We start from the raw sequence: 13,763 nt of genomic DNA on the forward strand, positions 1-13,763 counted from the left end.
TTGCGAACTGGTAGTAAATGTAAATTAACAATTAATTTAACTTCTTTTTGACGTTCATAAGAATACTTGTTTACCTATATGAGTAAGTTTGAGTTAAAATCAATTTGATACTGTGATACTCTAGGAAAGAATATTGAACAGAATAATTTCTATTACGCTATCGAGCTAATTATAATGATTGTAAACTTTTACTTTAAAAATACTATGCAATATTAACGCTTTTATAATGCAACGGAATTTGCATCCAGCGAAAATCAATTTGATAAAATAAGATAGTTTTCAAAACAGCGTGCTGACAATTTGACAGTAAAATACGAAATAGTACTCTAGACTACTCTAAATATAGTTTTTATGAATAAGAGCGCAAATATTAAAATGCAGGAACGTCTGGCACTGAGAGTGTCCATTTGTGGTGGTATCAGGTGAGAATCCTGCCCATTATATAGGCGAATCGCCTGTTTTATAAACCAAATATGTTTAAGGAAAAGTATATGTAAAATTACGTATGAGGCTATCTATATTTATTTTGATTAAGTTCTTCACAAGAGTTGCCCGGAAGAGATATTTTAGCCATTAGCACAATTTCCCTGCAGTCCTGATATTATGCAAGCTTTTTAAATGAAGCACGACATTTTTCAATATTTAGGGCTAAGCTAGACTCCTATATGTATGTCAAAACTACGTTTCTGATATATGGAGACATAGACCCCGAAAGACTGGACATTACTAATCAACCATTATAAGTAAAGTGTATTTCAATAGTAATACTTACATGTATTATTATAATTAACACTATTTTCAATCTGAATTCCCATTTTTATTAGCTAATATCACATAATTAACTTGTCACTAAACGCTCAAAGCGTTAGAATCACTTAATTTTACATTTCACTATATATCACCATTTTTCACTTCACTTCAATGTCAATTGTCAAAGTTTAAACGTGCATACTTTATGAACGAAATGTGAGGCCTATGTTTCCCGCGTTACGCTCCCATGTTCAACACGTGCGTAATTCTGTCCAGTCGCCATGACACTGCGCGTCTGAAAAGAGAGATCAATGTTACCAACTTCGTAAATGTAAATCCCTAAACTTTAATATTAGATACAAAAATTAACGTCTGTCAAGAAGAGAAACATCTTTGAAAAATTAGATTTTTTAAATAATGTAAACTGCGTGTCGTATAACCGTAAATATACTTTTATATTAATAACAAAATAAAATTGAATTAAATATTAAGATATTTTTTTAAATAGTTTAAGCGTAAGTCTTTAGCTGATAACAACAATCTAATCATAATTATGAATCGTTTATCTGCCAAGAAAGTGTACAGATTGATATAATATATAAAACCACACAATAAAAAAGTCACATTCATTATCATAATGTCATTATAATAACAGTTAAATTATTTATAATTGTTGTCAAAAGTTAGCGTCTAAATACTCTCCTTATAAGGCACCTTGCTTTTAAAAAGAAGAAAGAAAGAATTCCCCAAGAAAGAATTACACTCCAGTGATCTATAATTCCTGGGAAAGTGATTGATGAACATTTTTTTTTAATTTATCGTGGTGTAAAGTCCGTAATATAAATGAAATATTAACATATACAACAATCTTCCAACTTACCGTAACTTCGTTTATCATGATCCCAATGATATTTAAATTTAAATTTAGTTTTAGTTATTATTTTATATTTTACTTGCTTGTTTAATATTTTCCCTTGCTAGCTTGTTTATGATCTAATATAATTGAAGTGAATGTAACTCAACGTGAGTCTTAATAAATATTTATATAAATAAATGCAAGATAAAACAAATATATTGTTATTAAAGTAAACATTGATTAATAGTTATTATTAACCTAAATTTAAGGAGAATCCGCAAATTGGCTGATTCAAATCGTGGTCATATTTTAAATGTCACGCAAACGGGAATATAGATTTATCATATTTTTTGAGTTATTGCTTTAATATTTTATAAATTTATCTAGCAAAACAAATTAGTTTAAAAATATATATTAATTTTTAATTCTGCACACAGGTGTGGACACGTTTGCCTCGTCTCAACTCCCGCGGACAAGCACAAAAACTATAAAGCCTAAACGCCTCCCTCAACGTTGATTTTGTTCCCTTTGAGTGGAGACTCTTGGGACGTGGTATGCACAGCTAATAAATGATTTAAGTTGGCGCCTGGTAGATAGTACAGGTGACTCCAGAGCTGGTGCTTTCCTCGCTCTACGAATAAGTATCGCAATACAGCAAGGAAGTGCTGGCAGCGTTAAAAGTACACTGCCACAAGGACTAAACTTTCTAAATTTGTTTTAATTTTCTTTTTATTAATTTATAACTATTACTTTTATTGAATTTTTTTTAATACTGTATAATTGATTATGTTTAGGTTTCATTTAAATAATATGGTTTTTTTAGTATTATTATTAATAATATAGACGTGAAAGCAACACACAATTTAGCAGTATTATTTTGTCATCATATGTAATCGTTACATTGCCAACGTAGCGACAAAAACACATTAAACACATACTTACTATTCTTGCGCCCGCGCAAACAGAATGCATAACAAAACACAAACATTATTATTAGTGGTACACACGGATCTTTCGACTTTAGGACTTTTTAAATTGCTTTTAATTTTCTATTTATTACGTTAAGAGTATTGTAAATACTGTATACTTGTGTGTTGGAAAAAAATAATAATTAACCTTCCAGTTCATCACTTAAGTCTAAGTGTAAACGAAACTTCCTGTACGTTATAAATTTTGGACTTTGATAAACGAGAGACAGATCACGCTATAATATTTAAGTCTATTTCTGAGTATATAGTTATATATGTACAGCTTAAGTTTGGCCAAAGTTTAAGTGTATTATGAAACTATTACATAAACAGTTATAGTTAAAAAAATAACCAGAAAATTTTCTTTCCAATTACATTTTCCAAGGACAATAAATCACGATTCCATATTACAAATAGATCGCTGTCCAGCGACGAGGCGAGAAAATCTGCGATTATACTATTAGCTGCGAGAGTAGGAATGGGATATTGCTGACGGTGGACAGTGGTAGTCGAATACACAGCAAAATGTTTCCACCATTCCAACCATCAAGTATGCGCTTTCCGTTGCCTTATTTAACATTATCGTGCCTTATTCATTCCCATAATTTTACAAATTCCGTCTGCAAAAACCAACCAGAACTGGTGGTAGTGGGTTGATCAATTTTATAAAAGCATTGTTAAGCGTGTTATATTTGAGACGTTTTACGACGCCAGCTTTTGTGTTTGACTATATAAATTTATGTAACATCGTTTTACATACAAAAATTTGACATAAATCGTGAGATAAAATATTTCAGTTCCAACCTATTAACACAATTTTCTAACGATTTTATCAATGAGATTATATGAGAAATGTTGTATTTTTGTGTTTTGTGCTCAAAGTATTTGGGTCAAGATACGCTATTCCTATTTTATTGTCGTCCACACATCACCTGCGCGAGCGCCGGTCCCCTGAACTTCTAACCTTCATCCTAATCTACCTTCTGTATAGCGGTAGGGATCATGGTATCTTAACACTTTCGGAAAATTCAGTCCTCTCCGTAGCTCTCCGGTCTCCAGTGCGATGTCATATATGAGATATATAGAATTGTAAAACAAAAGATGATACACGAAACGTGTGTGTTATTGTACAACTGACGTTATATTAAGTATCGCGACAACGCGTACGGAACTAGTGAAGCTAGACCAATCAGAATCAGACGAACAATCCGTTCGTCTTTTGTTTTATATTGTAATTTCCTGCGCACATGGCATATATCGATATTAGGTCCTTAATTAAATTATTTGTTTGTTTATTAACACTGCGTTACACTACAATATAAAAATTGAACATAATTAATTTAAAATGACGGCAACTGGCGGCCTTATCGCTTTCGAGCGATCTTTTCCATACAACCACTGTGAGAAGTGTAAAAAAATGTATTAGATTAGATAAGGTGGGCAAATATACACATAATTATTAAGACAAAACTAAACAGGAACAAAAACAACCAACTAAACTAGAAAAAAGATACATGAATAATAAAGAGGAATGCAGTTTGCACATGAATCACGATAATTTAAGATCAGTCTTAAGTCCGTTACTAGTTAGTAAGAAAGTTAGGGATACGATGTGGAAAGGTAATTTTGTACAGAACATATTTAAAGGAAGAAAGAGAATGAGCTAAGCGAATAGGGACGGGAAGTGAATTCCATACCCTAACTGCAGAGTCCTTAAAGGATTCGCCAAAGAAGGAGGAGTTTTGAGATGGGCATTTTGTGTGGGACGAACAATTTTTTTGAAATAGAATATTTTTAATTAATCAATGTATGACGGGAATCAATAAAATCTTTGAAGGCGGTTTCGACTATCAGAGTATTTTTTTTACCTTGTAATAAGTTATCTAGATTTAAAAAATCTAAAGGAGCAATACCTGGGGACTACGAATGTCTTAGACATTCCAATTAAATTGAAATAAAAAATTGAATTTGGAACTCCTAATCAAAGAATATATATTTGTGGTCAAAGTGGCCAGTACAACCAAACTAAAAATAATATTTAATAAAAAGTTTTTAGTCTATTTCGTATTTTGAGGGGGTCTTCTGGCATTGAGAGTGTCCCTGGGCGATGTCACTTAACAACAGACCCCTGCTCGTTTGACACCTGTTCTATAACAAAAAATTGTTCAAGCCTTTTAATAAATTTAAGGAATGTATAAAAGACAATACATACATACAATGTTAACGAGTATCTAGTTGATAAAAAGGCCTGGGACTAGTGCTAATCAGGCTACTTCTAATTAATCTGTGATATTTGTATTAAAATAAGTGTTGTTTGATGATTTGCTGTTTTAAAAGAGTACCGAGAGTTTTGACGCCTGCTTTTTCTCTCGGCCTACATCTTCTTGCCTTCTTGGTCTTCTTGCCCGATGAGTAGGGATGTCTAACTATTATTTTATTAAATATAATGACGCGATAAGTGATACTTGTATCTTATATTCCATAATAAACATTTTTTATTTTTTAAGTTTGGTATGAATTTGGTATTTTGTTTCTATTGATTATACACTTCTGATTTTTTTGTTATTTTCCTTAGTAGGGTTGCCTGTAGGAGATCGCCTGTTAGCGATAAGGCCGGTGCACCCCTAATAATGTGTAACTTGTTTTTATTTGTTATAAAGACGTTCAATAAATAGATAAAATCCTTCCAATGGGTTTCATCCTGGAATAATGAATTTATTATTCCCACGTTGTGTTGGACGAGGTGAGATGCAATGTCGTTGCCTCGGCTAATAATATCGCGTCTGAACTTGGCTTAATTTGTCTTTTATTTTTACTCTAAAGATTGCACCCTTTTATAGCGTGTATGTGTGTATATGTTTATTCTTGTATCATTCTCAATAAATCAAACATGGAAATGATATATGCGAGAATATTTGTATACTTAAATGTCTAAGAACTTTCTTTATTTAAAGTCGGAATATAGATTATCAGTAACCGTAACAGTTTAGATATTTAGAAGAGCAGTGTTGGTTTAGTGGCTTCAGTGTGCGACTCTTATCCCTGAGGTCGTAGGTACGATCTCATTACACTCGGAAAGAGTTGCGGATAGTTTATTGCCAGTTCTTCTTTTCGGTTCTACGCCCTTGATTGGTGGGAACTGGCAGTAAATGTAAAATTAGAAGCATTTCATATACATTTTTCTGTTTGACGTTCGTATGTGTACATTGTGTTACCTATATAAATTAATGATTTTGACTTTTGGTACACCAATGGACTGTCTATGTGGGCTACATTGGAAAATATCATCGTAGTGTTGAGTTTTATTAACATAACTTTTACATATTAAAACTGCGTTAAAAAAGGGTTTTCTTTAAACATCATTGTGTCAACAACGTGTATGCACAGGTTGATACTTGCTATTATATTGACAAATGATTATGAAACCAGATCTAAAAAGTTTATAGCGGCTATGGCGATTTAAAACAGTACACAAGACTGGCCTGAATACTTCTTTAAAATATTACACTAGGTCTTACATAACAGAAATGTATTAAAAAAAACAATACGTACGGCACCTGTTAATATCAGCCGCACTTAATATCAAATTCTTTTCAAATTATGACTAATAAATATCTTGAGGTATTGCGTAAACACTTTGCAGACTTGCACAGGCACAACCGTGCGAATTTTATATTTAGAACGTTATGTAATAGGCGAGTCTAGGTATGTATTACTTCCGGCCGACGCTGAATAGATTAAAGATAGTGTTATTTTGAATTACGAATCATTTTTTAAAATATTTGTGTAAATAAACAGTGGTCTGTGCTACTTCCAGCCAGCTTGTACTTAAAAACAAAAGATATTATTTTTAAATTTGGAACATCATGTAAATTGACGAATACTTCCGGCAAGCGCGGCGCTGAACAGATAAAGATAGCGTTGTTTTGAATCTCGAACGAATTAACAATTTTAATTTAAATCATTTGTTTTTTAACGGAGATCTGTGCTACGTCCAGCGTGCTTCTACTTAAAAAGAAAGGACATAATTAATTTCAAATTTGGAATTGTTATTCATATGTTACTCGGCCAGCATCTACCTCACAGATTAAAGATATTGTTATGTAATAATAATGGTTCTTCTATAACTTGACGCAGATCTGTGCTAAGATCAGCCATTACATAATATATAAAATATTATTTTAAAATTTAGTATCGTCAAAAGCCGATAGTAAAAAAGTAATATTTTTTTCAAACGCAGCTATGTATTACATTCGGCCAAAAGAGTTGATAATGTTGGTTTTCGAATTGATATTTAAAATTTAAGTGTATTAAAAATTGATAAAACATATATACATTAGGTAAATATCTTTCAATTGTAATTAATAAATGTTTATCTATGCTATTATTATTAATATCACATCTCAGTCTTGGCAAAGCTAGAAATATAGCCAGATACAGAACTGAGGAAACGAGGAACCAGCGAAATCATAAGCGGAATCGGAGACTGTTGGTGGAGCATCGTGAGCTCCACTCAGACGACACGCCTCCGGGATTTTTATTTTTTAGGTTACAGCAGGCAAACGGACAAGTAGCTGTTCAGTTGCTTCAGTTGATTGTACTTGTAATAATTTAGAATTTACATGTTGTGGATGAAACAAAGTAATAATTTTTAAAAAGCAGGTCGGGTTACAATATTTTGTGATTTTGACATACATTTTGACATTTTAATTCTATAGAAATAGGGTATTTAAGGCTCCAAAGAAATGTATTAGAGCAATTTGTGGAGCAAACTGACTTGATAGTTTTATTTAAGAAGCTCAAAATTGTGGTCTCTTCCCTGTATTTATATTTTAGAAGTGTCCTTATTCGGACACAAACAAACATATTTTTAAGTTGAAGTAAGGAGTAGATATGGGGAGAAATTGGCTGTGCCAAAAATCAATCTGGAACTGTTTAAAACACCTTTTGTATGGCTATTAAAGTTTACAATAATTTACCAAAAGAATTAAAAGATCTTCCGACTTTAAAAATCGACTTGGTGTGTTAGTTTTGGACAAAATGTATTACTCAATAAATGATTATTTGCGTGAAACACTGTAGTTGATATAAATTTAATAAAATATGATACAAATAATATAAGACTAATAATGTAAAAATTCCTTTAAAGAAGCAGTATAAGCGAACTTACTATTGTACCACCTTTTTGTACCATAGGAATTAAGGAACTTTCAGCGTTGCGTCTCTGAACCTTCTACCGTATTTAACATGGAGAGTTTGCTCGACATCGAGGTAGAATACGACGTCCGTCGTTTACAACTGACCATTTTATGGCAGTGGTGCGCACTACCACTATGTGGAACCACTGAAGTATTTCCGAACGAATTCGACTTAGGGTCAAGATAAGAGCGTAACAATTCTTAAAATGCTGGTAACGTATATTCAACCCTTCTGGCAATGTGGTGTCCATGGGTATGACTTAACGTCACGTGAACCTGCTGACCATTTGCCTCCAGTCTCATAAAAAACGAATCATATCCCGGAAACGTGCCCTATCGTCTGAGTGGATCTTATGACGCTCCACCAGAAGTCACCAATTCCAAATTAGACTTAGGGTCCTTCATGAAAAGAGCGTACCAATTCTTATAAGAAAACGGCCTCGCGAGCCTACTCGCAGAGTTCATCGGTGGTACACTGAACATCAGGCGTCTCCTGCCCGTTTGCCTATTCTATAAAATAAATAGTTATTATAAACGTCTGTCTTGACTCACGGAAAGAAAAAATGGCCTAGTAAACGGTATGCTTACAACTGCCAGGGAATGTTGGCACAAACGTGTCACCGTACAAAAATAATATTTACAACAGATTCCGCGTTCAATTAAAAATATTGTGTGTCAACATTCATCGCTTCCTGGAATCATGTTAGAATGTGTTAAATAACTGGAGCAATGAAGTAATAAACTGGTGCCTAACAATAAAGGAAAAGTGGAAGACAGAAGTTATAGACCAAATAAGAGAAACAACAGGTACATGGCAGATGGAGATGATGATGATGATGGATGGAGAGTGGCACAGTGCAGGAAAGCCTTTGACAAAAAGGGGCACACAGAAAAGACTATAGAAATATAGATGTGTTTAAGTGTAAAAGTATCTGAAATTAAGGGCTTTTATTCTCATTAAAATTATTAATTTAATTAAAAATTGTTCATTAGGCAGAAGAGTGAGTGTGGTATTGCCTATTTTCAAAACAATCAGAGGCCAGTCTTTCCAAATCTGTCACAAATATATCCTAACTGGATACAGCAGAACTCAAGAAACGGTTAAGCTGCTAGATCATCAAGCGGAATCGGTGACTGCTGGTGGAGCGATCTAAGCTCCACAGCAAGGACGCTTCCCGGAAGCATCCTTGCTTTGATTGTTTGCATTTGATTATTTTGTTACAGCAAACTGCCAGAGCTTCTGTCCAGCCCTGCTTTGGACAGAAGCTGCCACTGCCAATGGACACTCACATTGCCTCGCAAATGCGTTGCCGACCATTCGAGAATTGGTACGCTCTTTTCTTGTAGGACCCTAAGTCGAATAGGTTCGGAAATATTTATCGAAAATACTGTTCAGACACATACCACTTGTAAGCAAAGCAATTCCGGAAGCAGACTGCCCCTTCAACTGTTAAGTGCAAATGATATCTCCAATTTCCCTCTTCGTAGTTCAAATGATTCATACACCAACGCGTCGGATTTGTCAAAAACGCAGATATGTACAAGAAATACGGCGTCCATGCGTCAGGTTGTCTTTCTCCCTAAAATATGGCGAGGGGGCCGATGGCTGGCCATGCGTCATACTCGTGAACGGGTGCTACTTGTGGTGACTTGAAGTCGGACTTGAATTCGTGTTTGCGGTGATGTTAGTAATTTCGACTATGTGTTTGCGTGTTATTCCCACGAGAATGTAAGTGCATGCTCCTATTTCACCATGCCTCCTGCTGATAGAGGATCTTTGACAATCTGAGACAAATCTTTGTTTTTAATTTATTTTATTTTTATGTGTTTACTTCAGATGTCATGTGGAACATGGTGTAATGGTTACAAACGTTGGAATGGGGGAGAGTTCATTGCCAGTTCTTCTCTTCCGTTCTACGCCCTTGATTTGAGAACAGGCAGTAAATGTAAAACTAGAAGCAATTAATGTATATTCCTTTTTTTGACGTTCATAACATACATTATGTTACCTATATGAATAAATGATTTTTGACTTGTATTTGAAGGGGTAGTAATTCTTAAGCCGCTAAAGTTGGCTTAAGAACAGTTTTTGAAGTTTTTCTAGAAATAGCTTATATTATCTGATTTCGTTTTCCAACGACATAGACTGATCCTGTCAAATTGTGACCGCGACTCACAATTGCGTAGAGAAATTAACCTGTGCAGATTCTTCAATTTATATCAAATTCTCGCCAAGACTAATAAACAGGTAATGACGCAAGTTTGAATAGTAAATTATGTCTCAGATTAGGAATAGTATAGTATAAATACACAAAGTTCCGACGTTCAGGAAACAATTTATGGTTGACAGAGTTGACAGACTTCATCATTATTTCCGCAATATGAGGAAGTTTGAAGATTACTGTAAGCACACTGTGACGGCTTAAACACTTAAAGTGTTCTTTTTCTTGGAAAGGAAATCAACACTTCCAAGCTGGATAGCTTCTTGGCTACGGATCAGCTTGATTGCTTGGTTTGTAGTCTATCAGGGGTCTTTAAAAAAAATTAATAATTCAAGCGTAATTTTGGGTTGACAGAGTTCATCTTTAGAGCATTTCCTCAAGATGAGGAACTTTAAAGTTTAGTATAAGCACACTGGTAGTGTTTAGACACTTAGAACATTTGGAGTGTTCTCTTTCTTTGAAAAAGAAACCAACACTCCCAAGCTATAGCTTCTCATCCACGGATCTGCTCGATCGCTTGGCTTATAGTCGTTTTAATAAATCAAGCATATGAATGGTGCAATAGGAAATTGCGCCCAAAAACAATTGAAACTTAGTACGCACACACACCCATTCACATTGGGGCTGTTCCAGCGCAAAGGAATCAGTCAACCACGTAAACCTGAAATACGAGTCTGTGGGAAAATAACGCGCAAAAATCCTCGGAGCAGTGAGGTCGCCCCGTGAAACCTAAGAAGTGCCCAGGAGACTTCTGCACTTCTGGAAGGAGCTAGGCTGGCTTAGTTCGCCAGGACTTAACACACAACGGATCGAGTACGAGTCTAAGTGGGGAAACTGAGTCCGCCAACCATACCCATTCACATACTCATACATTCACGCATAATAGGCTTGCACGACTAGTGTTTAATGTAACGGTCTACTTTTTCTTAATTGCTTTAAACATGCACCATATTCCATGGAACAAACATCTTGTAACCACTAGCGTTACATAAATTTTGTCACAACCATATTGCTGTCATGATAAAGAAAATCAACCTGTTTAGGTCTGAGCCACAGATCTCTGGATCTGATATGCAAGTAGGTGATCAGCCTTCTGTACCTGACCCACGCCATCGACTTTTTGGGCCTAAGGCAAGTCGGTTTCCTCACGATGTTTTCCTTCCGTTGGAGCTAATGTTAAATGCGCACATAGAAATAAAATCCATTGGTGCACTACCGGGGATCGAATCTACGACCTCAAGGATGAGCGACGCACGCTGAAGCCACTAGGCCAACACTGTTCATTGCTGTCATGATAGTTTTATTATTATTGGCAAATGTATGTCAGGAACGGAAATTGATCCGAATTCCTTCCGACGTGCTTACAGGGAAAAAAACTAAATATCAATTAAATTAATAGATATATTCAGTTAATGAAGAACTTCCGAAATTCGAATTATTTCCGTTGGTTATTTTTTAAACATGAGTGCTATGTGGCTACAATTATTGAGCACTAAGATAGAAACTCTTTTATCATGAAGCAAGAATATAAACATCGTTTACAATGTCAGCGGTCGGCGCGTTAGCAAAGACTTTTCATACTTTGTACCCCGCTCTCGGCATCATCAGTCCGTTCTGCCCCACCAAACCAGCTATGTCATAAATTCCGAGCAGGTTCACACTGTATTACAATACATAATATAGCAATGTTCTTATAATGACATTTTATGAATTTAGTTTTCGCCTTTCTCTGATGTGAATAAAGCGGTAAAAATCCCGATGGCAGTTACGAGAAAAGAAAAAGCGGTAGACGGGTCAGACGATAAGGGACCTGGAAACCGCAGTGCAAGCGCTATGTCCGTGCCCAGGATAGAACAAGAGAGAGCTATAATAGTCCTACGTGTCTGTCCCAGCAAACACAGTAGCAAATACTTTGCAAAATTGTGTCAGAAATTCCTCTTAACATTACTAGAATTGAATACTGCATGGAAGGCATAAAGGTTAATAATGATAAACTTCTTTTGACAGTTCATCACTTCATTCTACGAAGGAAAAGGTAAAAGAAGCTTTTATACATAGCCGAGATTCGATGACATATCAAGATCTATAAAATAAATTATACTCTGTGCAGCTGTCACAAAACTAGCCAAGCGTCATAAAACCAGATTTTTAAGTATATATCTGTTGTAAACACAGTCTTGTAGGCGCCAGCTATTTGAGATATGTTTATGCTTTAATCAAATATTTTGTGAAGCGTAAAAGTCCATTGGTTTAGAGCTTCTGCCCTGGACCCTCGTGAATTTTTCTATTAAATCTGGATTGGGGAAATCTTGTCAAATAATCAAGATTTTTAAAACTATTTCAAATTATTAGACACTAGGAAACAATTATACATAAGTGCTTTAAAAATATAATTAAATATTAATAATTTTAATAAACCGCCAAAACACTTATCTATGCAAGATGGCGTCGCACTAGTTCATTGATATACCGCGCACACCCGTAGACAAACGTCATGTTTTTAGCGCGTCAATTGTCATTATGACATATTTACATGCTCCGTCATCGCCGATTCGGCTAATCTGTGTTTATTTACATGTTCTATTCAATTTTGCTCTCAAACATTACACATCAAAATAGGGACAATCAAATTATGATACGTTATAGAAAGGAGTGAAAAGAAATGGAGGATGCCTTTGCGAAATTTGGGCAAACAGATAGGTTGTCGGTGTCACCAACTCACTAGATACATTAGTTAAGACTTAAAATATGTAAAATTCTGTCTGAATAAAGGTTTACATTATTATTATAGAAAGGATATATATTATATACGTCTGAAAATGACATGAGAACTTAAGGAGGCGCCAGACTAAATCCATGCAACTTTTTCGCATCGAGTAGCCCGCGACATCGCAGCACATCTCACGAGGCTCATCGCAGCTTTGTCCATGGAGTCGCATTGGTCCGACAAGTATCCCCGAATTTACAAATTTATATAATTATGTAGAAATGTGACAAGGTTTTATGACTATAACAAAAATAAAAAAATTTTTTTTTACTCTAAACATATTAGTGACAAATGCTTTTAAACTATTTGTATTAATAAAACTTAATTGGAGATGCAGCAGTGTTAGCTTCAGCATGCGACTCTCATCCCTGAGTTCATAGGTTCGATCCCCGATTGTGCACCAATGGACTTTTACATTTGCTCGAACGGTGAAGGACAGTATCGTGAGGAAACTGGCTTGCCTTTGATCCACACAGTCGATGGCGTTTGTCAGGCACAGGAGGCTTTAAGATTGCTTGACAAATGAAATAGACACAGATATCTGAGGCCGAGTCCTAAAAAGTCTTGTTGCCATTATGATCAATGGATACTGGCAGGGCACGTAGCCTTTAGAGTTGACAGATCGTCTAAAACAGTTATCGAATTAACTGACCGAAAAGTAAAAAGGACTAGGATAGCTGGGAAAAATTGGATGACGTTGAAAAAAAATTAAATTGGGTGGAGAGTTGGAGGAGAGCTTCTCGCGAACAGAGTAATGTTCTAAGAGTGGTAAATATCTATTTATATATTCTTTTGTAAAATGTATATCAATAAGAAGTGGATCAATAAAGGTTAATTTTTATTATTATTAAACATATATAAATGGGCGTAAAACATGACACTCCAGACTAAATAGCAAATGACGCAACCACTGAGTCACTGTAATAAATAGCATCCGTCTGTCACAATTTCTGCATAAACAACTCGATATTTCTTGATTTCTTGACGAAAAAAGCGACGAAA

The 13,763-nt window shown here is 34.9% G+C and overlaps 1 protein-coding gene across 2 annotated transcripts in view; it reads right to left on the minus strand.

The window, feature by feature from the left end:
* The window catches only part of LOC123717766 (rho GTPase-activating protein 6-like), a 107,031-nt gene that overhangs the window by 71,550 nt on the left and 21,718 nt on the right, over nt 1–13,763 (minus strand). For both annotated transcript variants that reach the window (XM_045673940.1, XM_045673941.1), the window contains exon 2: nt 773–1,045. In XM_045673940.1, coding sequence (XP_045529896.1) covers nt 773–815 — 43 coding nt within the window. In that variant the 5' untranslated portion in view covers nt 816–1,045. The remainder of the gene's footprint in view (nt 1–772; nt 1,046–13,763) is intronic.

The sequence above is a fragment of the Pieris brassicae genome, chromosome 13, assembly GCF_905147105.1.
Source record: "Pieris brassicae chromosome 13, ilPieBrab1.1, whole genome shotgun sequence".
In the NCBI taxonomy this organism is placed as follows: Eukaryota; Metazoa; Arthropoda; class Insecta; order Lepidoptera; family Pieridae; genus Pieris; species Pieris brassicae.